This window comes from Musca domestica, unplaced genomic scaffold, assembly GCF_030504385.1.
Source record: "Musca domestica strain aabys unplaced genomic scaffold, Musca_domestica.polishedcontigs.V.1.1 9, whole genome shotgun sequence".
NCBI classification, from domain to species: domain Eukaryota; kingdom Metazoa; phylum Arthropoda; class Insecta; order Diptera; family Muscidae; genus Musca; species Musca domestica.
The window spans coordinates 13,075,859-13,102,269 of record NW_026712435.1 but is presented as its reverse complement, the minus strand read 5'-3'; the positions used below and the strand labels follow the sequence as shown (position 1 = coordinate 13,102,269).

The 26,411-nt window shown below is 35.8% G+C and overlaps 4 protein-coding genes across 4 annotated transcripts in view; 1 reads left to right on the top strand and 3 right to left on the bottom strand.

The window, feature by feature from the left end:
- Nucleotides 1–4,582, bottom strand: part of LOC101897926 (multiple inositol polyphosphate phosphatase 1) — a 60,275-nt gene extending 55,693 nt beyond the window's left edge. Inside the window, exon 1 of the mRNA XM_059131591.1 lies at nt 4,355–4,582. The gene's annotated coding sequence lies outside the window, so the exon portion shown is untranslated. The remainder of the gene's footprint in view (nt 1–4,354) is intronic.
- A 2,440-nt stretch (nt 4,583–7,022) lies between these two features.
- Nucleotides 7,023–8,627, top strand: LOC131806874 (putative nuclease HARBI1). The gene is made up of 4 exons (XM_059131704.1): nt 7,023–7,387; nt 7,454–7,892; nt 7,977–8,121; nt 8,180–8,627. The coding sequence occupies exons 1-4, from the start codon at nt 7,254–7,256 to the stop codon at nt 8,566–8,568; spliced, it is 1,107 nt and encodes a 368-aa protein (XP_058987687.1). The 5' UTR covers nt 7,023–7,253; the 3' UTR covers nt 8,569–8,627.
- A 51-nt stretch (nt 8,628–8,678) lies between these two features.
- On the bottom strand, nt 8,679–10,069 carry LOC131806875 (uncharacterized). Its single transcript, XM_059131705.1, has 3 exons — nt 9,814–10,069; nt 9,574–9,754; nt 8,679–9,510 (listed from the first exon to the last, which is right to left on the bottom strand). Coding segments are annotated over exons 1-3 (798 nt in total). The 5' UTR covers nt 9,816–10,069; the 3' UTR covers nt 8,679–8,895.
- Nucleotides 10,070–15,182: 5,113 nt separating this feature from the next.
- Nucleotides 15,183–25,942, bottom strand: LOC101893715 (nuclear RNA export factor 2). The gene is made up of 13 exons (XM_011296356.3): nt 25,785–25,942; nt 24,194–24,426; nt 23,671–24,126; nt 23,459–23,596; nt 23,247–23,393; nt 23,091–23,192; nt 19,125–19,431; nt 18,721–19,058; nt 18,527–18,665; nt 18,216–18,463; nt 15,806–15,928; nt 15,540–15,745; nt 15,183–15,414 (listed from the first exon to the last, which is right to left on the bottom strand). Exons 1-13 carry the CDS (start codon nt 25,804–25,806, stop codon nt 15,318–15,320), a joined length of 2,556 nt encoding a protein of 851 aa, XP_011294658.2. The 5' UTR covers nt 25,807–25,942; the 3' UTR covers nt 15,183–15,317.
- Between the last annotated feature and the right edge of the window lie 469 nt (nt 25,943–26,411).

Below are 26,411 nucleotides of genomic sequence, written 5' to 3'. Positions count from 1 at the left end.
CTTTGTATAATTAGTCAATAAAAATATTAGATTAGCTTCTCACTTTGCCATTTTTATACCCTCCACCATAGTTTGGAGGGTATATTAAGTTTGTCATTTCGTTTGTAACACCACAAAATATACATTTTAGACCCCACAAAGTATATATATTCTTGATCAGCATAAAATTCTATGGCGATTTAGCGATGTCCGTCCGTCTGCGGAAATTCACTCTAGCTTCCGAACAAAATGAAGTAAGTTGAAGAAAATTTACTCAAATGTGTATTATATCTGCAGGACTTTTGGTATTGAAAATGAGCCATGTAGGTCCAGGTTTTTGGTATAGCCCCCATATAACGGTACCTCCCGATATTCGGTATTTTGATGATTTTAGCGACATTACCGGAATTGTTTCAAATTTGGTATTTGAAATTCGTAATCGATGCTACATCCTAAGACAGAAAATGGGCCATGTAGGTTCACGTCTTCGTATAGCCCCCATATAGCGGTACCTCCCGATATTCGGTATTTTGATGATTTTAGCGACATTATTTACCGGAATGTTTTAAATTTCGCATATGAAGTTCGTAATGGATACTACATCCTATCACAGAAAATTGTCTGTGCAGGTCCACGTCTTCGTATAGCCCCCATATAACGGTACCTCCCGATATTCGGTATTTTGATGATTTTAGCGACATTATAAACATATTTTTTTAAAGTTTCGCATTTGAATATTGTAATAGCTTATGACAAAAGTTGCCTATGAAGGTCAACGTCCTCGAATAGACCCTAATATGCTACATTCAGTATTTTTAAGATTTTAACAGAATTTTTAACGGATTTATTTTTTTGAAAATTACCAAATTTGTTTCAAATGGTGGAGTGTATTCAAAGTTCGACCCGGCCGTAATTACAGCTTTTTACTTGTTTTTTTTTTTTTTTTTTTTTTTTTTTTTTGATTCTATACACTGTCACTCCTCTCCCAAAGCACAGCTACATCAAAACCGGTTTGATTTTATACAAGCATGTACACACAATTTCACTCTTAGAGTACACACTCACTCTATTTCGAGCGATTCGACTTCTACCCTCATTTTTTCAAACATTAGTGACTCGGGAGCGCTCCCGCTTTAAACAAAAGAGTAAGAATAAATTCCGAATAAAACTTCGATCAAGTTCCACACCCGTGTGAAAATGAGTAAATCTGTGCTCTGTTAAAAATACGTCAAATTTGCCATAATTAGTCAACAAAAAAACAGAGATTAGCTTCTCACTTTGCCATTTTAAGAAAATAAAAATATAATTGTTAAAACTCGAAGTGAATTTTGCATCTTCTTACCAATTGGAGAAGTAATTCAATTGCAACCGTCATTATCCCCTTCGTAATTATTTAAAAAAAATAATAATTAAAACAAAATTTTCTTCTAATCTATTATCAAGTTTTGTTTTTCTCTTTCTCACCACCAAAACAAAATATTGAAACAATAATAATAATTTTGTTTAATTTGCAAACATTTTCGACTGAGTACTTTCACTTCGCTGCCGTTCTCGCCGTGTAAACAAATGATACTTTAAATATACGTATACAAAATTTCAAAAACTTAAATGCAAAATAAGTTGCCTGCCACCAGTCAAGTCAAAAACCATGCCATTCGAGATGAAAAGTCATTTGTAATCATAGTTCTGCGTGTTGGCATCCGAAATAGATGAAAATTTGTCAGTTCGAAAGAATAATTCATGACAGAATGAAAGAATACACAATAAGACGATGATGTTGTTGGTGATGCGCACAGTGTTTGGATACAGGATTTTTATACCCTCCACCTTGAAAAGGAGGGTATATTAGCATTATCATTCCGGGTCGGCGTAGGACCCATAAAGTATATATATTCATGATCAAGTCGATTTAACGATGTCCGTCTGTCTCTCTCTGTTGAAATCACGATACATCCCACATTATTTGACGTAGAACTTCAAAATTTTGCAGAACAATTTGTATTGTGTCTAGGATGGTTGGTATGGAAAATGAGATATATCAGTCCATGTTTTGGTATAGCCGCGATATAACGGTATCAGCTGAAATTCTGTATTTTGATTTCCACGGATTTTCCACGGATTTGTCTAAAAATTGGTATTTGTGGATCGCAATGGATTCTAGCTCCGGTGGCGGAACATAGTATATATAGGTCCACGTTTTTGTATTGCCCCCACATGATGATACCTCCGTATATTCAGTATTTTAATGATTTTTATAATATTGTTCCATGGTTTTGTCCAACAGAACATTAAATATTTAGGTCAACGTTTTCCTATTGCGCACATATAACGATATCTACCGATATTTGGTATTTTGATAATCCTAGTCACATTTACCGACGAAATTGTTTCAAATTTGATATTTAAGAAAATTTGGTAGATGACAATCCTGGAAGTATAAAATTGTCTATAGAGATTTCCGATTTGCTATGGATTAGAGGCTTATTTCGCGTTTTGTTTTTCAAAATTATGAAACATTTGTGGGGATCTCGACCATCTTTATAACAGATATTGTGTTAATGGAAATATTGAGATGTACCAAGTCTGAATGGAATCGGATGTTAATTCCGCTTTTGATGCGCTTCATGAATATTCAAAATTTTGTGAAGGAGGTACCAGAAGGAGTGGACCGATATATTCCATCTTCACACCAGACCTTGGGTTATTAAAAATATTGTGTTGTGTGCAAGCTGAAGGCAATTCGATACTTACATCACATTTTATAGGAGTTATAATTATTTAAAATTTTGACCCTTTGTGGGAGAGGTACGAAAATCGGATTATTCTTTCTTTTTCTGTGCAGTAAATTATTTTCTTTGAAAATGTTGACATTTTGTGGGGGAGGTACCGGAAGGAGTGGACCGATATTGCCCACCTCAGAACTCGATCTAAGTTTGACAATAATATTACGATGTACACAAGTTTGGATCAAATCGGATACTTCCTTCGAGAGTTATCGTGCGCACCAACCAGCCAGCCAGACAGATAGACGAACGGACGGACATCTCTAGATCGACTCCAAATGGCCTGAAACGGATTTGGTCATAGGGTCTTATTTCGACTAGGCACGTTTTGGCCGTATCAAAAGATATATACCCTCAGTAGCCTTATGCTGGCTGAGGGTATACAAATCTAAATAAATTTACGTTTTGATACAGCCCCCATTATTTTCGGCCCGGTCTTAGATATTGTATAATTTTTACGTATTTCTAAGGGTATCGCCTTATTTTAAACCATTTTTACTTGCAATTTGCACTTAAAGTTGTTAATAGATATTTTTTAAATTGTAGCACAATGGGTTGGATACAGGTCCATGTTCCGATATAGTCATCATAATACGGTAGCACTAGATATTAGATATTCTTAGAACTTAAAGATAAGTTATAAATATTGTTTAATGTCTTGCAAAAAAATTTAGGACATATTTCTCGATGATTTTTTTTCCTCATGGTGGAGGATGCGCCAAATGGGCCAAGATGGGCCAAACCTCCATAATATGGAGGTTATATTAAGTTTGTCATGCCGTTTGTAAAACCTCGAAATATACATTTTAGATCCCATAAAGTATATATGTTCCTGATCAGCATAAAATTCTATATCGTCGCTAAATCGATATAGAATTTTATACTGTCCGTCGGTGGAAATTACGTAGGTTGATAAAATTTTACTCAGATGTGTATTCGGTCTGCCGAATTTGGATTTGTTTTTGGTATAGCCCATATAACTGTACCTCCATACTCGGTGTATTGATACTTGAAGTTCCTAATTGGTACCACCATCTGTTACAGAAAATTGCATATTCAGGTCCACGTATTCGTGTAGCCGCTATATAACGGTACACCCTATATTCGGTATTTTACGATTTTAGCTGTATTTTTTTAACGATTTTTTTTAAGTTTTTTGAAAGTTTCCAAATGGTAAAGGGTATTTAAAGTTCGGCCCGGTCGAACTTGCTGTTTTTTTTCGCTCATAGGCGTAAAACCTGATATTTTAGTTTCATGTAAAACTGAAAATTATTTCAACTAAATTGTGTTTTCCATTTATACCACGGTACCGATTCGCTTGAAAGTGTTTTTTAAGAAATATAACAAAAAACTCATTTTAATAATTTATTAATCAAACCGTGAAATTTGATGAGATATTCACGACACTTATAACCAACAGTTTCAACAACAAAAGTTTATCTACCACTGCTTAACACTTTTATGCCAAAACAACATCTCACAACTTGAGAATATTTCCATAACAAAATCTCACACATTATGTATTTAAATTTATATAAAAAAAATAAAACAAGTTAGGAAGAATAAAATATTTCAAAAATTTTAACACCTACTTTGTTATTTGAAAACAATTTTAATATTAGTTTATTGTTAATATTTGGCTATGCAAATATTGAAACAAACAAAAACTATTTGTGTTTTTACTCTTCTTTTTTATTTTTCCACTTTATTTCTTTTGTTCAAATTCAACCGCGCGTTTCACCGATTCAAAAAATCAACGAACCGTTGGCTCTGACGTTTAAATGCAAACTGTTTTGTTGGGGCCAATACGCTAGCCACTACACTGACTGGCTGACTGACCGAGCCAACATCAAGCAAACATTAGATGAGTTTTTCATGGTTCTCGTAAGTATCTATGAGATACTCTCACTCTCTAGCGTGCGTATTCGTGTGTGTTTTTGTGCGAGATAGCTAATAGCTAGCCTAGCTAATTATCTAAAGCAGTTTGCTTTAGACTTAATAGTGTGCACTGTAAACGGAATCCTAACTCACGCACTCTCATGCATACATGAAAAGACTACAGATGAAAGGTGGACAAAGGAAAAACTACCTGCTTCATCGAAACAGAATTTCCAAGCATTTTAATGGGGTTTTCAATTCTCTTTACCAGCATTTTCTATTGATCATGGCTACACAGTGCAACATTATTATACCCTCAGCCATATGGTTACAGAGGGTAAATTTCTTTTAATACGATAAAACGTGCTTTATCGAAATAACGGTTTTAGAACCTAGGACTCTTTGGGCGAAGTCCGTTTCAGGACATAGATCGAATCGATCTAGGGGTCGGACTGGCTAGCTGATGCACGATAACTCTCGAAGGGAGTATCTCTATTTGGTCCAAACTTGATACATCGTAATATTATTGTCAAAGTTAGATAGAGTTCGGAGATGGGCAATATTGGTCCACTCTTTCAGGTACATCCCCCACAAAAAGTCAAAATTTTCACAAGAAATAATTAACCTTATAGAACACAGAAAGATCATCCAACTTTGTGCAAACTTTGCAAATCCCAATATTTGTATATGTGCTATGTCAGGTGCGAAAATGGCATGGAGCTACTGCATCATGTACCTCCCACACAAAGGATCGAAATTTTGAATAATTATTATAACTCTTATAAAATGCGAAATAAGGGACCGATTGTCTTCAAGCTTCGAGCAGCTCATATCAGCATCAAGATTCATCCAACGCACGATCTGATGTAAAGATTTTATATATCGTATATATATCATTTGATACTGTCAAAACGTGCCTAGTCGAAATAACGGTTTTAGACCCTAGGTGTATTTGGACCAAATCCGTTTCAGAACATTTGGAGTCGACCTAGCGATGTCCGTCCATCCGTCTGTCTGTCTGGCTGGTGCGCACGATAACTCTCGAAGGGAGTATCCGATTTGGTCCAAACTTGGAGCATCGTAATATTTTTGTCAAACTTAGTTCGAGTTCAGAGATGGGCAATATCGGTCCACTCCTTCTGGTACCTCCCCCACAAAAGATCGAAATTTTCAAAAAATATATTTTTTGCACAGAAAGAGAAAGGATAATCCGATTTTGCTCCAACTTTGCAAATCCTAATATTTGCATCAGTACTAGGTCAGGTGTAAAAATAGACCTGTCGGTCCACTCCATCAAGTACCTCCCCCACTAATGGTCAAAATTTTGAATAATTACACTCTCATAAAATGTGATGTAGGAGTCTGATTGTCTTCAAATTTCACACATCCCAATATTTATATCAACCCAAGGTTTGGTGTTAAGATGGACAATATCGGTCCACTCCTTCTCAAACTCCTGTCAAATAAAAATATTTTTTCCACAGAAAGAATAATCCGATTTTGCTCCACTCCGTCAAGTGCCTCTCAAAATTTTAAATGTCCATGAAGTTCATAAAAAACGAAATCAACATCCGATTCCATTCCAGACATGGTACATCTCAATATTTCCTTCAACACAAAATCTGTTATAAAGATAGTGGAGATAGGACCATTTATTTTGCTGCCTGCTCATAACATAACGCTAAAAAAAGTGAGATAAGCATCCAACTCTCTTCAAATTTCACATACACAAACATTTTTGTTAACACATGATCTGTTGTGAAGATGCTATATATCTGCGAAACCCCTTCTGGTACCTCACCACAAAGGGACACAATTTTCAATACTTTTATCTGTCATAAACTGTGAAACAACTCAGCTATTCTTTACAACTTGCTATATCTAAGTCTAATTATTTTGGTCCGATACGAAATGGACAATATTGACCCATTCTTTAAAAACCCACCCCACAGAGGGTCAAGAGGGCTGAAGGTATACATCTGTCGGCAAAACCGACCGATACTTTTTTACTTGTTTATATGTATATTACATAGTATCGTCAAACGCACAAGTTAGTTATATATTGATTTTTTTTTGCAGGATATGGAAATTTAGTGGCTGGTTGTCCTGATTACGGCTAAAGTTGTGTATGACCTGCATGTTTTCGGTTTTTCTTTCACAACACTAGTTGCTCCGATCAATGTTTGTTGAAGATTCAATTTCTTTTCAGTGAATATACAGGCATCTGAGATCATTTAGGTAATCATTCAGAGCTGCAGATGAACTACTGAACCAATGATCAATTTCTGAGTAAGAAATTTATACACAGATCCTTCGCCAACTGTTCCGGGTTTCAGGCATCAGAATAAACGCAACAAATAAAAAACATTCAGCCCGATTCTGAATACTCCCCGGGAGATTATTCCCGGGGAGATTATTTTTCCCGGGAATAAAATCCTCCTATTCTAAACAAACGGGGAGAATGGTAATAAGGGAGAGAGAATTTCGATTATTCGAAGTCAGCTGTTTTGCGTCAGCTGTTTTGTTTGGCTAACAATTTGCAAATATTTTTATGACTTCAAAAGCATAAAGTGATTAAAAATAAAAAAAGAACTATAAAAAAACAATTTAAAAATGTTTAGTGTTGCGTTTGTGATGCTAGCTGATGCAGAAAACGCTGAAGTGCAGCAGCAGGAGAAAAATATGCAAAGGATAGAAAGGAGAAGGTTACGCGATGCCATCAACCCACTTGAGTTGCCTCAATCTTTGTAAGTACATACATGAATAAACTATTATTAAATTTTATTTATTAACAAGAATCTTACTTTTCAAAGATTTGAAAAATATTATAGGGTAAACAAACCGGCATTCAAGTATCTGTTGGGCGTGTTAACTTCCAACATTCAACCTAAACGTAAGTCATTTGCAGTTTCTCCTGTTGTGAAACTAAGTGCGGCTCTACGCTTCTTTGCGGAAGGCGGGTACCAAACAGGCATAGGAAAAGATTGCGACGTGTCTGTGGCCCAGTGTAGTCTTAGCAAAGTTCTCACGGAAGTCATAAATATATTTGAGAAACATCTCTGCCCAAAATGGATAAGGTTCTGCAGAACGGAAGAGGAGAAACGTAAAATTGCTTTAGCGCTTTATATAAAGCATGGCATTCCGAGCGTTATAGGATGCGTTGACGGAACACATGTCCGCATTATTGCTCCCTCCGCCAATAAGCACTTATATTACAACAGGAAGGGCTACTATAGTTTGAATGTTATGCTGGTAAGTAGTTTCGCTGATTGTTTGTGTTCAAGATATTCATCGGAATGATCAATAATTGATTTTTAACAACAACAAAAATTACAGGTGTGTGATCATGAGTTGAGGATTCAGTACGTGGATGCATCGCATCCTGGGGCGTGCCACGATTCATTCATTTGGAATACCAGCGAGTTGCGAGCCCACCTTGAGGAAGTCTATCGAACAGGCGGTAGTAAATATTGGCTCCTTGGTAAGGTTTTGAATGACAACAGAAAGTATTCACAAATTAATATTTTATTTTTTACTAGGAGATGCAGGGTATTCTCTAGAACCGTGGCTTTTGACCCCTCATAGATGTCCACAGGATGAATCAGTTGAAATTAAATTCAATGAAATCCATTCAAAGTGCCGCAATGTAGTTGAACGCACCAATGGCGTTTTGAAAAATAGATGGAGGTGCATTCTTGGTGCTAGGGAGTTGCACTATTCTCCTGAAAAAGCCGCAAAAATCACAAATGTTTGCTGTGCCTTGCATAATATATGCATTCATTTCAAATGCAATACTGACGTCAACGATGTTGAACATGTTGATAGTATTAGCATACAATATAGTGATAGTGATGTAGTATCCTTGGCCACGCAGCAGTATTTGTCGGTTGCCCAAAATATTAGAAATAATATTGGACATAATCTGTAGTAGATATTCCCCTAAATTTAGACTCAGACACTAATAAACGGCAATCAATCACTTATATATATTGCGACAGCCTAATGTATATTTGTAAATTAAAATAATAAAACATAGGATTAGTTATCACATAGGAATAGCATCACATTTTATTTTAAACAAACTAAAAAACAATTCAAAAACAACCAAAAAAAAACTCAATAAAATTCATGTTCAAAAACAAACAAAAAGAAAACACATAAATTCATATTCTAAAACTAAAAACAAAACTAATACTATTTACAGGTACGTTCATATGCACGTTTTCAGTCTGTGTGTATGTGTATATATATATATTCAGGTACTTTCTAGATTATTTTTCAGTTCTTCCAGTTCTAAGAGTCGGCGGTTCTTTTCAATTTTATCCTCCACTTCTCTTAGCCGCAATTTTTCCATAATTAAATTGTGCCTTTTCTGCTCTTTTAGTTCTTCCTTTTTGACTTCATAAAGGCGGTCAATAGAACGATACACCTTTTTTGAAATTTGTTGCTGCTCAATCATTGCATCCAACATACGTTTCTGAATGTCTATCTCTTCTGATAGAACGTCGCGAGCGGATGCCTGTGTATTGAAATGCTGGCCACTTATTTTAATTTTTTTCGCCGGCGGCTTTTGCGGAGTGTCTTCATTGCTGTGCACCGCAGGACATTCAGCCTCCTCTCCGTCTGGCTCTAGCAACTCCAGAATTTCATTTGGAAGGCGTTCTGGGTTCTGTATTGTAGAAGTGGAAGATCCTAACCCATACTTGATGGCCACACCTTCCACTGACTCCTTCATGCCAACCAAATCGTATATGGCCTCTTCGTTTGCAGAAAACTTCTGCTCCATGTTGGGGCCTCCACCAGTTCCTCTGGAGTATTTGAGGTTTTGTGCCGCCTTCTGCCGTACATACTTTTTTTGATCGGCCCATACCTGAAAAAGGTTTTGCATTTTTGTCATTTGTGCATTGTACAAATCAAATTTTGTGGTACATACCTTCTTCCACTCGGCAACACTTTTTGATGGTGGCCCGGCAGCATTTAATTCCGCCTCCAAATTGCGCCATACCCGGTTTAGCTCCTCTTTTCCTCCCTTAAACCAACCTCGCGCAATATCGCTATGTAATTGCATAGAGGTAAGCAGAATGTCTAACTGCTTTTTGTTTGTTGTTTTTGACCTGAAAGTAAAAATAAATGTTTTTTTTTTCATTTTTCATGAAAAATTTTAAATACTTACATTTTTTGGCACAACTCGCTTGCAATTTTTTGGCGGAATTATTCCCAAAATTCGTTATCACATTCGCCCTTTTATTGACATTCATAATACCTACATTTTTCCCGGGGAAGAGTTTCCCATTTTCGAAGTTCATTTAGAATAAGGGAGAAGGGAAAAGGGAAAAAATTCCCCGGGAGATTTTATTTAGAATAGGGGAACAGGGAATAGGGAAAAAATTCCCAGGGAATTGTCATTAAGAATCGGGGTGATTAAGTTTGGTTGGGCCGAACTTTAAATACCCTCCACCTAAGGGTAATGGAAACATTAGAACCAATTTGACCCACTACTACCAAATTTTAGACATATTCGTGGGAAAATGTGTCAAAAATCATCAAAATACCGAATATCGGAAGGTACCGCTATATAGGGGCTACACCAAAACGTGGACCTATACATGCAATGTTTCGCCACCGGAGCTAGAACCCACTATGATCAACAAATACCAATTTTTAGACAAATCCATGATAAAATGTGGCAAAAATAATTAAAATCCGAATATCGGGAGGTACCGTCATATGGGGTTTATACCAAAACGTGGACCGATATATCTCATTTTCAATACCAACCATCCTAGACACAATTCAAATTATTCTGCTAAATTTTGACGCTCTTCGTCAAATAATGTGGCCTGTACAATGGAGCTATATAGAGGCAAGTTCGGTAATTGGCTGTTTAGATCGTCCGATTTAACGCCTTTGTCCTATTTTTTTGCAGGGCTATATAAAAGCTCATGTTTATACAGACGATCTGGCTTTAAATTGTGGACTATTTGAGACATAGTCGCGGTCAACATTTGCATGGGATAATGTTAAAACAGCAAATAAAGAGTTCATGCATTTACAGATTTTTTTGAGCTATTAATTTATTTGTATACCCTCCACCATACATAGTATGGAGGGTAAATTAAGTTCGTCATTCCGTTTGTAACTCATTGAAATCACGCTACAGTCAAAACAAATTAAGATAGGAATCTAAAATTTTGCACAGATCTGTCTTTTGTCTGCAGGCAGGTCAAGTTCGAAGATGGGCTATATCGGTCCACGATATCGTATAGCCCCCATATAACGGTACCCTCCTCCCATTATTCGGTATTTTGATGATTTTAGCCACATTTTTCAAAGGAATTGTCTGAAATTCCTCCCAAGGAGTTCCCCCTGCAAGAGAATTGTCAATATAGGTCCACGATATCGTATAGCTCCCCTATAACGGTACCTCCGATATTCATTATTTTCATGATTTTAGTCACATTTTTCAACGGAATTGTCTGAAATTCTACACAAGGATTTCTTTGTGAGCACTTTACCCCCTGAATGAGAATTGTCTATATAGGTCCACAATATCGTATATCCTCCATATAACGGCACCTTCCGATATTCGGTATTTTTCAACGGAATTGTCTGAAATTCTGCACAAGTAGTTTTTTGTGAGTACTTTACCCTCAGAAATAAATTTGTCTATATAGGTCTACAATATCGTATATTCCCTATATATCGGCACCTTCCGATATTCGGTATATTTATAATTTTAACAGAATTTTTAATGGATTGTATTTCGTTTTTTTTTTTGAAAATTTCCTAATTCGTTCCACGTGGTGGAGGGTATTCAAAGTTCGGCCCGACTGCTTTTGCTGCTTTTTTACTTGTTATTTATTTATTTTCTTATTTTTTATTTATTTATTAATTTTATTACTTTTTAACATTTTTATGACTTCCAAAAAAATCTCCATATGGCACAATAGTTTGGGCATGCTTTTGTAATTTTCGGGATCTTCGAACATTGTTGCAGTCGAACTACAACGTCAGTCCATCGTCCTCAGCAACGAATAAAAAAATGGAGTTGACTGGGCACAAATTGAAGGTTAAGAAAGTTCAAATAATCGCAGAAGGACTACAATTACCTCGTTGGATCGCCAGAGTTACAATTCATCGAACACATTGTGGAGTACTTCTGCGATTATTTGAACTATCTTATCCTTCAATTTGAGCCCAGTCAACTCCATTTATTTATAAGTTGCTGAGGACTATGGTCTGATACTTGCCGTAAATGAACATGGCTCACTTTTACAAATAAAGCGCGTTTAAGTAGTTTTTAATACGGGCGGTTCCCTTTAGCGGAAAATTGCTGGAAAATCGTTGCTGCTTTATTGGACAACATCTTTGGGGATGTTACAAGCTTCATTGAAGAGCCTATTTAGTTATGCTTCCTTTGTTCGTTGTTTCTGCACTGTTATCCATCTAAGTACTAAGTATTCGGAAAAAAGGTATCGCTGAGCTGTTAAGCGTAGAAATATTTGCTTACATTGCTCTTCTTCACTTGAATGGGAGGATGGTGTTGGCACTAGCAGGTTTACCGATGGAATAACCAATGCGACATTTGCTCTCAAATCGCAGTTTGTGGGGCTCTCGTCATTTTCACATTATCCAATCTCCATTCAACGATAAATTAAACTTTTGTTTTCTCCTGACATGCCACGTGACACCTTTAACGATGACGCTTGATGACGCTTGTAATCGGGTGGGTTGTCCAGGATTCCCTAAAATTTCCCTCTTTTCTACACTTTTGGAAATTTCGAATTAAGATTCCTCGAAACCGGTGCATTTTAGGTATAAAGTATATTCGGTAATATTGCAGATAAAAGTACGAGGAATATTTTAATCCTCAAGCGAGCCAAGCTGTGGAGGATACTAGGTTCAATTTGGTCGTATGTACCAATTCGGACTAACATATTGATACACAATAAATGCAAATCGGACAAAGACATACAGGGTGAGATGAAAAAACTGCAACCAACTTTAGACTGCTGTCATTTCCAAGCCACTCCGCCGGCGGATATTAAAATTATTCCAGCCACAGCTTGTTTACAAGCGTACAAAAGCATTTTGGTGAGAATGTTCCATAAAAAAAGTTATTCGTCATGGAATTCAAGCGTGGTAGTGTGATTTCTTTATATTTGGCTGGAAAACCACAAGTGGCTATCGTTAAAGCACTCCAGCATTAAATGTGAATAAATCTTTTGTGTCTCATACCATCGCTCGTTGCCGTGATACTGGTAGCGTAGCCTGACGTCAAGGAAGTGGACGGAAGAAAATAGCAACATCAGCAGAAATGGTTCGAAAAGTAAAAAAGCGACTTGATCGAAACCCGCGTCGCAGTGGCCGAAAAATGGCTCGTGAGCAGAACATATCGCAATATTCCATTCGACAAATATTGAAATATGAGCTGAGGGTAAAACCATTGAAATTCCAAAATGTGCAAGAACTTACACCGCAACAGAAAGAAAATAGACTCAAAAGAGCTAAAGAGTCGCTTCGCTTGGCCGAAAGTGGTGAACTGCCGAATTTGGTTTTCTCCGATGAGAAAACATTCGTTGACCAGCAGTTTGTAAAGAAACAAAATGATCGTGTTCACTTGCCAAAGAGGTCAGCTGAAAATGTGCACCTTCAGCCTCATATCCCCTGATTTTATTAACACCCAAGTCACTAGAATTGGACTGAGTGTCTATTGCCATAGACGGACCCTCAAGAGGCCAATATTTTAAAAGAGTAAAGAAGAGAGAAAATTATGGAAAAATATCATATTTCCAACATGAAAAATCAACGGACCTAATATACATTTGAGCAAAATGTTATTCGCATACTTCATTTTGCTCAGAAGTTATAGTGAATTCCAAATTCAGACATAGGTAAATCGAAATAGAATTTTATGCTGCTGATATATATATTCTTTGTATGGTCCAAAATGGATATTTCGAATTTTGACAATCTTAATATACCCTGCGTACTATGGTGGAGGGCAGTATTAATAGTAAAATATTCAATCCATTTCATTTATTAACTGAATATTGAATTTACTGTCAAAATCCCTTAACAATGGCATGTATGTTGTTATGATTTCATAACAACACACAACCCTGTCTTTTATACTTCTGTCTGTCTTTACTCATTACATAATTAATTGAAAATGTCGTCGATCAAGGAACACAAGTCGACACCAAAAAGTAAAACTGGTGGAAATGATTTATTGAGACTTCAATCAGTTAAGATAGTACTGAATTGACATTCAATCAGTTCGGGGCAATCTCTTTGTATTTAACTTAATCAAAACAAATTCCTGGAACTGTCACTTTTAAAATAATATGACAAAACAAGTAAAAAAGCTGTAAGTTCGGCCGGGCCGAACTTTTAATACCCTCCACCATTTGGTACAAATTTGGCATTTTCGAATAAATAAAATCCGTTAAAAATTCTGTTAAAATCTTAAGAATACCGAATGCTTATACGACGACGTGGGCCAGCATAGGCAACTTTTGTCATAAGTTATTACACTATTTAAATGCGAAACTTGAAGAAAAATCTGTTTATAATCTAGCTAATATCATTAAAATACGCAATATGGGGGGTACCGTTATATGGGGGCTATACGAAGACATGGACCTGCACAGACAATTTTCTGGCATGGGCTGAAGTATCTATTCCGAAATTCACATGCGAAATTTGAAACAATCCCGGTAAATAATGTCGCTAAAATCATCAAAATACCGAACATCGGGGGGTACGGTATATGGGGGCTATATGAAGAAGTGGACCTACATGGCTCATTTTTTGACTTAGGATGTAGTATCCATTACGAAGTTCAAATACCAAATTTGAAACGATTCCGGTAAACAATGTCGCAAAAATCATAAAAATACCGAATATCGGGGGGTACCGTTATATGGGGGCTACACGAAGACATGGACCTGCACAGATAATTTTCTGTTTTAGGCTGTAGTATTCATTACGAACTTCAAATGCCAAATTTGAAACAATTCCGGCGAATAATGTCGCTAAAATCATAAAAATACTGAATATCGGGAGGTACAGTTATATGGGGGCTATATGATAACTTGGACCTACATGGCCCATTTACGAACTTAACCTGCCTACAGGCAAAATATACATGTGTGCAAAATTTTAGCCTTCTATCTCAATTTGTTCGAAAGATAGCGTGATTACAACAGACAGACAGACAGACGGACAGACAGACAGACAGACAGACACACAGACAGACAGACGGACATGGCTAAATCGTCTTAGAATTTTACGCTGATCAAGAATATATATACTTTGTTGGGTCTGACATGAGTATTTCGAGGAGTTACAAACGGAATGACAAAATTAATATACCCTCCTTAGTATGGTGGAGGGTATAAAAAGATAAGGCAATATTCCAGATAATTCAACTAATTATGACGTTATTAGGAAAAACAATGTGATGTTTGTATCAAGTTATCGCACATTTTGTGTTAGTTTTCAAAGTTACTGCACTATAAAGAAGTACAATTTTATGCGTTTCTCCTTGTTTTAGAAAGATGTTATTTTATTGTAAAATGTAGAAAATATCTGAAAATTACTTCGGCGTTTTATAACAAATTTTATTGTTTTTAACAACTCTATCGGCATTATTTTGGTTTTGTAACCGTAAATTTACTTAAATGCAGCATCTGGTACTTCTTTCTTTTCACATAATTTAACAAATACCTCCAAGGCTTGGGTAAAGTTCCAATTAGCTTCTTCCAAACATCTGTAGAGTAAAGATAGATAAAACATAAAAATATATATACCAAGGTTATAAAAACACGATATTAACTATCAGTAATTGACAGTGAAGGCAATTGTTGTAATCATTATCAATTGTGTTTTGATTACCTTGTACACCATATGGACTTAAGAGCAGTGGCCTCTTGAAACATTACCAAAAGGGCTTCTTTATCGGCAACGGTTATCTCATCTTTTTTTGCCGATTGAATATTTTTAAAATATTTAAACGCGATTTTCGTTTGATTTGGTGTTGGATTTGTTATACTATATATATCATTGATAATCTTGTATAAGGTGGCACATTTAAGAGATCCCTAAAGTGGTAAAAAAAACAATTTTCTTAGAGGGCTTACTGTTTAATTGAATATACTTACTGTTTTGCGTTTTGTCGGCTTTAAAACAAATGTCCTTGAAAACGCCATTAAAATATCTGTTTCCACAATGCTAGGGGCCTGATCCAAAAATACCCCGCTGATTGTTATTACAACCCTTTTTTCCTAAGGAGCAAAAAAATGTGTTTAATTTCATAAAATCTGTACAAAAATAAAACGATCATGTACTGCACGCATTCATGTCGTCAAATAATAATTTATTAACTTCGGTAACATTGGACCACAAAAGGTCACGACAAAAACACGTACTCTTCATAAAAAAAAAATCTAGAAAAAGGTAGAGTTTTTATAGGCGGGCAAAAGGAGGTATTTGTTGACGAGCAGAAAGTTTTAAATTAATGTACATATACATTAATATACAAAATATAAGCGGCCATTAAAGAACAAATAAAGCGGCCATTAAGTATATTTTGGTGAAGACATATTCTACTTGAGAACTGGTCGGTATCAGCTGGGATCACTGATTCTTACGTGATATTATCAGCCGCAGGATGTTAAAGAAGAAGTTTAAATTAATGTATTTGGTTATTAATTAGAATTTATGGTGGTAAGGGTATTATGTCTTTGTGCATTTGTTTATAACAGGGAGAAGGAAGGGAGATAAACACATAGTTACTTTTGAGGATCTTCATAGAAACACTTTATGTCCGTCCGTCTGTTCATGTATTCTTGTGGACAAAATGCAGGTCGCATTTATTGTTATATTGAGATAAATTTTTCCAAACAATACTTGTTTGGCCCAAGGGCGAACCCTATTAAAATTGGTGATAATCGGATCAGATTTAGTTATAGCTCCCATATATCTTCAACCGATTTCGGGTTAATTGTTCAGATTAAGCTATAACTCCCAAATATATGTTTAATCCGATTTCGGGTTTTAAGTCCCTCTCATGCGTAATATGCACTCCACAAGAATCATATTTAGTACTGGACATCAGATACTGCTTGAAAATACCTCCGTCAAAGTCTATCGATATCGCTTCAGATTTGGATATAGCTCCCATATATATCTTTATCCGATATCAGACTTATTGTGCACCAAATGGCTAATATCACCCCAAATGGACTGAATTTTGGCAATTATTACTGAATTCATCCTAGAAACCAGTACTTTGGTGTAAATCGGTTTAGATATATCTATAGCTCCCATATATATGTTTTATCTGATTTAGAGTTTAAAGTCCCTCACACGCGTAATATGCATTCCACAATAATGATCTTTGGTACCAGATATCAGATACAGCTCTGAAATATTCAGGTTTATTGTGCAAATAATGGCAAATGTCAGCCCAAATGGAGTGAATTTCGGGAGGTACGTTTCCATTTGTTAGAACTCGGCTACGATACATATTTTTATATATAAACCTTCTCGAAGTGATATCATGCACTCTATAGCAATGTTATTTGGTATTAAAGATTAAAATGTCTCTGTCAAATTTAGTGAAAATCGATTCAGAATTGGATATGCCTCCCATATATTAATTGCCTCTGAAACCCAACTATAACTGCTCTAAAGCCAACTGTTGATAGGTGGTATGATCTACTTCTATTAAATATGCATTGTGGTGTAGGGTACCATATAGTCGGCCCCTCCAAGACTCGGCTTCTTAGTTGTTCGTTAATTTACTAGTTTTCCTTTTTCTATTAAATTATCATTCAATGGTGGGTCTGACATTGTATAATGAGTTGTTTGCAGTGTTTAAAGGCAGACAGAACGGAGTCTTTATAAAGAAGCAGAAAGGACACTTTATAAACGAAAAATTAAAAACGCTATATACCCTCCACCACTTGGAACGTATTTGGCAACATTCAAAAAAATTAAATCCGTTAAAAATTCTGTTAGAATCTTTAAAATATCGAATGTAGCCTTTATAGTAGGGTCTATACGACGACGTCGACCTGCATCATCAAAATCTTCAAAATACCGCATATAGGGAGGTACTATTATATGGGACTGTACGTGCATCTGCACAGACAATTTTTCATCTTCACAGACAATTTTTTGTCCATTACGAACTTCAAATACCAAATTTGAAACAATTCAATAATGTCGCTAAAATCATCAAAATACCGAATATCGGGAGGTACAGTTATATGGGAGCTATACCTAAACGTGGACCTATATAGCCCATTTTTTATACCAGACCTGATACACATTTGAGTAAAATTTTATCAATTTACATCAATTCGTTTGGAATCTAGTTGTTTCCACAGATGGACTGACAAACGGTCATCGTTAAATTAACATAGAATTTTATGCTGATCAAGTATATATACACCTTGTTGGTTCTAAAATGTATATTTCGAGTTGTTACAAACGGAATGACAAACTTAATATACCCTACATACTATGGTGTGGGTATGGGTATAAAAATGAATGTTGGTTACATACCTCAAACACCGTACAGTCCGTACAAAAACTCAGCATATCGTAGGTAACGAGAGGTAGATTCATAAATACTCGGATTATTTCTTTGGGGCCCACATAAGTCGAGGAACATATTTGATCCGTCTCGACACGGACTGAGAGATTTCGAGAAAATTGAGTATACTGGGAAATCCGTTTCACAGTTTGGGGAGTAGCTTTTGGTAAATTAAAATTACACGATAATGATAATATTGCCTTTCTATGATATAAATCTGAAAACAGAAAATATGTAAATTTTAACTTTTAACTTTTAAAGTAAATTTCTGCGCACAGACCTTGGAGTCCAGCTCTGTCACTTTCAAATGTGCTAAAGTAACGTGTTACGAATTCTTCAACAAAATCATAGCCAGCCACATCACATAAGAAATTTTTCGGAGATGTTAAATTGTCTTTGCCAGTTATGCCAATGCCATCCTAAATTATGGAAATTGTTGTCAGATGATCATTCCTAAGCACTTTAGGGACTTACCAACTTTGTCAGATCAGTAAAATGTTTCTTAACAGCCTTTATATATTCACCAGCGAAAGAATATTCGTTACACAAGGGATTTCCATCCAAACGCAATGACGTTATTCCCAATACAGCAAGTCCCTTGACATCATCCAAAGAATGTATCCAATTATTGCCCAAATCCAGGGCCTTTAAATTACCCATCAGTGCAAGAATTTTAGGAAAATTCATGTTGACGATTTTGTTGTGGGCCAAACGTATTTCATGGCATGCGGATAGGAATTTCCGCGATGCTTGCATCAATACGCGCGATAAAATCTTTGTGGAGCTTAAATTTATCACGATATTTTCCAAACCTTGTACAAAAATTGAAAGCAAATATTACATTATTTTAAAATAAATAACAAATTGGGGATTCTAACCTTCTGTGTTTTGAAAATTATTCAAATTTAACATTTTATCCATGGCACTAAAACAACGATTAAGAGCCTTTTCGATGCACTCCATTGGTTCGATTTGCCCCTTACGGAATGGACTTATATTCATGCGTACATAATAGACAATCGTTGTGTCCATAACCAATTGCGGCGAGTAATCTGTAGTGGATTCGGTTGGAGGTGGTGGCGCCACAAAACGTGGTATTTTTATTTCAAGATTACAGTTTTCTACCAAATATTTGATTTGATCGAAGCACTGACGTACCAGAAACTGATGCTCGCCTGCTGTGTACTAAACGATCAGTGTAAAAGGATAAATGTTAATTATTATCCAAAAAGATTTGTAAACTTTGCTCTAAAATTGTATTTAACAGAGGCAAAAATTGTATTTAAGAGGCAAACGTCCTAGCCAAAATAGAAATTCGGTATTTTGAACAGCTCATTGTTCTAGTATAGCATTATCTTAAACACCAGCTCATCAAAGAGTATATATGCTCTGTGCTTTTACATATTTGGAAAGTTAAATTTAGTGAAAAGACACGGGGTACAAGATCTGCGACATGTAAGGCATTACATTTAGTGATCAGGGAGTCAAACAAGTCTGAAAGGGTGAGCTGAAAAAATTACAACCAACTTCAGACTGCTGTCATTTCAAAGCCACTTATCCGACAGTTGTTAAAATTATTCCATTGACAGCTCATTATATTGCTTACAAGTGTACAAAAGCATTTTGTTGAGAATTTTACAGAAAAAAAGTTATTCGTGATGGAATTCAAGCGTGATAATGTGATTTCTTTATATTTGGCTGGAAAACCAGGTGGCTATAGTTAGAGCACTCCAGCATTTAAATGTGAATGAATCTTTTGTGTCTCGTATCATCGCTCGTTTCCGTGATACTGTAGCGTAGCCCGACATCAAGGAAGTAGACGGAAGAAAACTGAAACAATAGCTGAAATGGTTCGAAAAGTAAAAAAGCGACTTGATCGAAACCCGCGTCGCAGTGGCCGAAAAAAATGGCTAGTGAACTGAACATATCGCAATATTCCATTCGGCAAATATTGAAAAATGAGCTCGGGGTAAAACCATTGAAATTCTAAAATGTGCAAGAACTTACGCCGCTACAGAAAGAAAATAGACTCAAAGGAGCTAAACAGTTGCCTCCCTTGGCCGAAAGTGGTGAAATACCGAATTTGGTTTTCTCCGATGAGAAAACATTCGTTGTCCAGCGGTTTGTAAACAAACAAAATGATCGTGTTTACTTGCTGAAAATGTGCGCTTTCGGTTGGCCACAAGAACTCAAGCAACGGCCATTGTGATCGATAGCCGCTTTCCACTCGTATTAATCGACCGTGGCATCAGAATAAATGCCGAATATTATCGCGAACATATTCTGGAGGGTGTATTAAAGCCTTGGGCACACAAACATTTTGGCGTTTTGACATACCAACAGGACTCAGCACGCGCGACCCAAAAATGGTTACAAAATGAGGTCCCTCGCTTCATTCCCAGCGCACAATGACCACCAAAATCTCCGGATACCAATTCGTTGGCTCTAAAAAATACCACATTTTCGATCACCTCAAGCAAGCGCTTCGCCGGGAATGAGCCAAAATACCGCAGAGAAACATCCGGGCAGCGTATGACGGTTTCATTGGCGGTTTGAAGACCGTAATTAGTGCCAAAGGTGACCAATTCGAACAAATCTAAACTTATTCTAAAATTTGATGCTATTTCTGAAATTTCATTTCATTCAATAAAATTTAAAAAATGTAAAAATTATGGCGTTTGACTTTAGTTAATCGACCCTCATCCACATGGCTAGAGAGGGTATATATCATTTAATACGGCCAAAACGCGCCTCATCGAAATAACGGTTTTAGATGTTTCAGAACATTTGGAGTCGATCTAGCGATGTCCGTCCGTCCGGCTGTCTGTCTGGCTGGTTGGCTGGTGCGCACGATAATTTTGGAAGGGAGTATCTGAGTTGATCAAAACTTGGCCATCGTAATATTGTTGTCAAACTTAGATCGAGTTCATAGATGGGCAATATCGGTCCACTCCCTCTGGTACCTCCCACACAAAATGTCAATATTTTCAAAGAAAATAATTTACTGCACAGAAAGAGAAAGGATAATTCGATTGTGCCCCAACTTTGCGAATCCTAATATTTGCATCAGTACTAGGTCAGGTGAACAATATCAGTCTACTCCATCAAGTACCTCCCCCACAAAGGGTAAAAATTTTGATTAATTATAACTCTTACAAAAGGTGATGTAAGCGTCCGATTATCTTCAAATTAGACACATAACAATGTTTTTTATTAACCCAAGGTCTAGTGTGAAGATGGAATATATCGTTCCACTCCTTCTGATACCTCCCCCTCAAAAGGGTCAAAATTTTGAATATCCATGAAGCTCATAAAACACGAAATTTATATCCGATTCCCTTCAGACTTGGCACATCTCAATATTTCTATAAACACAAACTCTGTTGTAAAGATGGTAGAGATCGGACCATTCCTTCTGTTACCTCGCCCACAAAAGGTAGAAGTTTTGAATGACCAAAACGGATCCGAAATAAGCTGGTTTTGTTAAAATTACATGCGTCTCAATATTTTTTTTAACCCAAGGTTTAGTGTGAAAATGGGATATATCTGTCCACTCCTTCTGGTACCTGGTCAACATTTTGAGTATCCATGAAGCTCATAAAACTCAAACTTAACATCCGATTCCATTCATCTCTGTCTTGGTACATCTCCATATTCCCATCAACTCAAGATCTGTTATAAAAATGGTACTGATCGGACCATTTCTTCTCGTACCTCCCCCACATAGGGTTCAAGATTTTTGAAAATCAAAACCCTCAACGAATGCGAAATAAGCATCCAACTCTCTTCAAATTTCACACATCCAAATATTTTTGATAACGCAAGATCAGATGTGAAGATGATATATATCTGCCAACTCCTTCTGGTACCTCACCCACAAAGGGTCACAATTTCCAATACTTATATCTGTAATAATTTGCGAAACAAGTCGGCGATTCTTTACAACTTGCTTTATTTAAACATTTCTCTTAACCAGAAATCTGATAAGAATGTGTGGTTTAAAGCAATTTATGATTTCTGATAAAATTGGATTTATGTGTCCGATTTTCCACATATCAATATATTTTTAACTGTATTGGATGAATTATGAAAATGAAATGCTTCGGTCCGCTATATCTGTTACCTCACGCATATTTTCCAAAACTTTGCACATATCTCATATAAAGTATAGGAAGTAGTCGGTATAGTCCAAATCTGGCACGTTGTAATATTTTTTTCAGTCAAAGGTCAGATACGAATTGGTCAATATTGTCCAATTGCTTCGGAACCTCCCCCATAAAGGGTCAACAATTTGTATAATCATAACTCAAGGCTGGGGTATACATCTGTCGGCAAAAGCGACTGATGATACTATATTACTTGTTGGTCTTAAATTTGAAAGCTTTTTCTGATTGACAATTTTTCGGTTCGTGGTGATGCAAATTATTTTTGTGTATTTCTTTAATTGGAGACCCCTTACTTCCGGATGAAAAGTAGACTGTGTAAGGTTAAACTTGACACCCACGTGTGACCGCCAATATGATTCAAAACTAACGTCATTATATATGTTAGCCATTCTATCAAGATTTGGAGAGTGCCTTAACCATTGCCCGCAAGATACCATTATTCGAAGCAATTCGAATAATGATATTGAAAGGGTTTGGTTATCAAAACAGAATTCCACACATCGTACTGGCTTGGTAATTGGACTTATTATAGTTATAGTCCTGATATACAAACTTCTCCAGTGACAGAAGAATCAACTAAGCGAATTTTTATAGGTCATATGGAATGGAATTAGAATGGGATTATCTAGACTCTGAACAGTTCTAATGCTATATAACTTGATGTATAACAACATATACCTTATAATAGCATGGATATATATCACTTAACTCAGTTGAGATGGTTAAAAAGAAATAATCCAATATTTCTTCTTTGGTGTAGGTTTGTTCGGGATCGGGTATCTGCAATAAAATGGTTTTAAATTTCAAATTTCATTTTTCCGCCGATTCTCTTACCATTATTGCATGCCAATCAGAACTATTTTCAAATTGGTTTACATCCGATTTGTTGGACCAATCAATGCGATAACCTTCTGCCTGGCCATCCACATTTGTATTGATGGGTCTGTAATCTTTTGAGAGATTTTCCGTGGGAATACCATCCTACAGAGAGATGCGAATTATTATATTAAATATTACAACACCAGCAAACCGCTTGTATCACTTACAAGAATTTTAAAATTCTTCAAAATTGGCCTTAAACATTCTGGGTAATTTGGCGATTGGGTCAATGGATTTCCCATTAACTTTATTTCATTGGCTTTTATCTTTTCCAAATCACGATTTAGACGAATATATGACTCAATCTGTAAAAATCAAGTGTTTAAAAGTTTCATAAAACTAGGTAGTATCTCTCGATTATCTGACAAAAATAACTCACCAGATTATCTCTTAAGTCCAAAACGCTAAATTCAATACCAGCAAATAATTTAACCGGAGACATTGTTGTAATGCCATTGTCACGTAATATTATACCCGTCACATTACGAAAACGTTCATCGTTGCGATATATCAAATCGAAAATGCGTTCCAGCACACTTCTATTGCCCAAATTCACAATGACATCGAATAGTTCACTATTCTGTCCGAAACGAGTTAAATCCAATATTCCCTTTTCCCCATCCAAACTATCCATGTGATCGTACAGTTTGTTTAAAGTCTTTGTGATTTGATTGATGGGTGATATTTGTCCATATTTAAATTCGGCAACATTGAGCTGTACTTGTAGTTGCACCGTGTCTCCATTTGGCATTAAAAGTCGTAGGTTTTTTTCGAAAAGCTTATCCAATGCCGGTTGACATTGACGCACCAGGAAACGATCTTCATATTGGCAACGCTATTTAACAAAATGCAAATATTTGTAGGGAAATTGTTAGTCTTTGTGATATGTTATGAGATCTCACTCTGTAAACCACTGGGTAAAATTCTTCACCCTCAACTGCTTCATATAAGGCTTTTAACAGTTCATTTTTATCCTCCATGCTCAACGATCTGGAATTGTGCTGGACAACGATTTGATGCCAAACAAAGCCTTGGCTCATAAGTTTTGCATCATAGCTTTTGCACTTGGAATACGATAATGCATTGGCATATGAAATTTCAATGCTCATATGATTGGGAAAATGAATAACTTCATCTGCAAATTAAAGAAAATAAATACCTACTCAAACTTGTGACTTCCAAAAAATCTTTCCTAAGTGTAAGTTCGGCCGGGCCGAGCTTTGAGTACCCTCCACCATTTGGAACGAAGTTGGCAATTCTCAAAAACAATAAAATCCGTCAAAAATTCTGTTAAAATCCTTAAAATGCCGAATGTAGCTGTTATATTAGGGTCAATAAGACGACATGGACCTGAATAGGTTATTTTTGTCATTGTCAAATGCGAAACTTAAAAAAATCGGTGAATAATGTAGCTAAAATCATCAAAATACCGAATATTGGGAGGTACCCGTATATGGGGGCTATACCAAAACGTGGACCTATATGGCACACTTTCAATACCAAAAGTCCTGAAGACGTAATATACATTTGAGTAAAATTTTATCAACCTACTTCATTTCGTTCGGAAGCTAGAGTGATTTCCACAGACGGATAGACGAACTGGCATCGCTAAATCGACAGAGAATTTTATGCTGATCAAGAATATATATACTTTGTGGGGTCTAAAATGTATATTTCGAGGTGTTACAAACGGAATGACAAACTTAATTGACCCTCCATACTATGGTGGAGGGTACAAAGATAGCAACCATGAGATTAATAGACTGTTTTTTTATAAAGATTCGAAAGCGAACTCGAAAGAAAAACAACCTTCCCTTGTTGCATCCATGTAACTAGGAGGAGGTAAAACAGTTTCGAAAAATAACTGAAATACAGACCTTAGTCTACAACTGTTTCTTATCAGAATTATTTAAAATTAGAAGCAACAAGTTGTTTTCATTTATTTCTCAGGCCTAGATTTTCTTTTAAAACTATGATCCAAGGTATATTGAAAAGGCAGTGTTCAACAAATTTGATAAAAAATAAAAAAACTTAATTTGAAACAATAAATGTCAGAGAATTTACAAAAGGAAAAGAACATTTGCTGAAATATGTGACAATATTTCGGTTTTCCGGCACTATTTTCTTTTAAAATGTATCACTGAAGATAATTCTTGAAAACTTTTTGACACTTTTTTTTCGAAAAAAAAAAATAATGAATAGTTCTGACAGGAAGGGGGTTGTATTTCAGTTGTTTTGCGGCGATTTTTTAACCAAAATGATTTATCCTTCAAAGCATTCCTACAAGTGATAGGAATGTTATGAAGGATAAATCATTTTGGTTAAAAATCGCCGAAAAACAGAATAGCAGAATGGAATGAATTAAATGATGAATTAAAATAAATTGCCGCCATCAATATAATTCATCACGATTTACAAGAATTGATCTGATAATATAATTCAATTCTAAAGCCACTCTTACAATTCTAAAAGTGAATGGAAACAAAAACTCACCTGGACATTTTAAAGAAGACATTTTTTATCAAATACCGAAAATATTTGAAAAATTATTAAATATTTTCTGTGTTTTTGTATATTTTTGCCGGTTGGTTTTGTTTACGAATACGGGGAGAAAACAAAGAGCCGGTGTTCATGAAAGAGAAGAATAAAAAGAAAAAATCGGGAGCTCACAGCCGAGCCGTGTTATCGGCGTCACCCGGTGGGAAATAATAGGTATGTCTTTATACATTTCTTGTAAATTTTACTCAGTTAAAGTAAATCTGCTATCAGACGATCATGGTAGAATAATACAGGTAACAGCAAGTGCTGTTGTACAACAATCGTAAAAACAACCACATACAAACTTTTTTTGTACATAATACAAGTATCAGAGTTATATGTCCATAGATGTAAACAAAATAATAATTTTTCAATAAATTATTTTAATTTAAAAAATATACATTTTTGGAATTTTGATTTTTAAATTCAAAATGCAGAAGAATAGTTCTTAGAATATTTAATTTTAATGCTTTCACATCATTCCCCTGAATGTATAGTTGTTAGTTGTTGGTCCTAATCTTTCAAAACTTCAAGCAATCTATAGAAAATCTTGAAAAAGGCAACATCCCTTTCAAGTTGAAA

What these genes read in the sequence shown, in the direction of transcription:
- LOC101893715 (XM_011296356.3), bottom strand. Translation starts at nt 25,806, where the DNA reads ATGTCTTCTTTAAAATGTCCAG. An exon ending in TGGACTTAAGAGATAATCTG is followed by an intron (nt 23,597 to 23,670) that starts GTGAGTTATTTT and finishes TGATTTTTACAG; the next exon opens with ATTGAGTCATATATTCGTCT. An exon ending in CTGATTGGCATGCAATAATG is followed by an intron (nt 23,193 to 23,246) that starts GTAAGAGAATCG and finishes ATTTTATTGCAG; the next exon opens with ATACCCGATCCCGAACAAAC.
- LOC131806875 (XM_059131705.1), bottom strand. An exon ending in GTGTTGCCGAGTGGAAGAAG is followed by an intron (nt 9,511 to 9,573) that starts GTATGTACCACA and finishes AACCTTTTTCAG; the next exon opens with GTATGGGCCGATCAAAAAAA.
- LOC131806874 (XM_059131704.1), top strand. Translation starts at nt 7,254, where the DNA reads ATGTTTAGTGTTGCGTTTGTGATGCTAGCTGATGCAGAAAACGCTGAA. An exon ending in ATAGTTTGAATGTTATGCTG is followed by an intron (nt 7,893 to 7,976) that starts GTAAGTAGTTTC and finishes CAAAAATTACAG; the next exon opens with GTGTGTGATCATGAGTTGAG. An exon ending in TAGTAAATATTGGCTCCTTG is followed by an intron (nt 8,122 to 8,179) that starts GTAAGGTTTTGA and finishes ATTTTTTACTAG; the next exon opens with GAGATGCAGGGTATTCTCTA.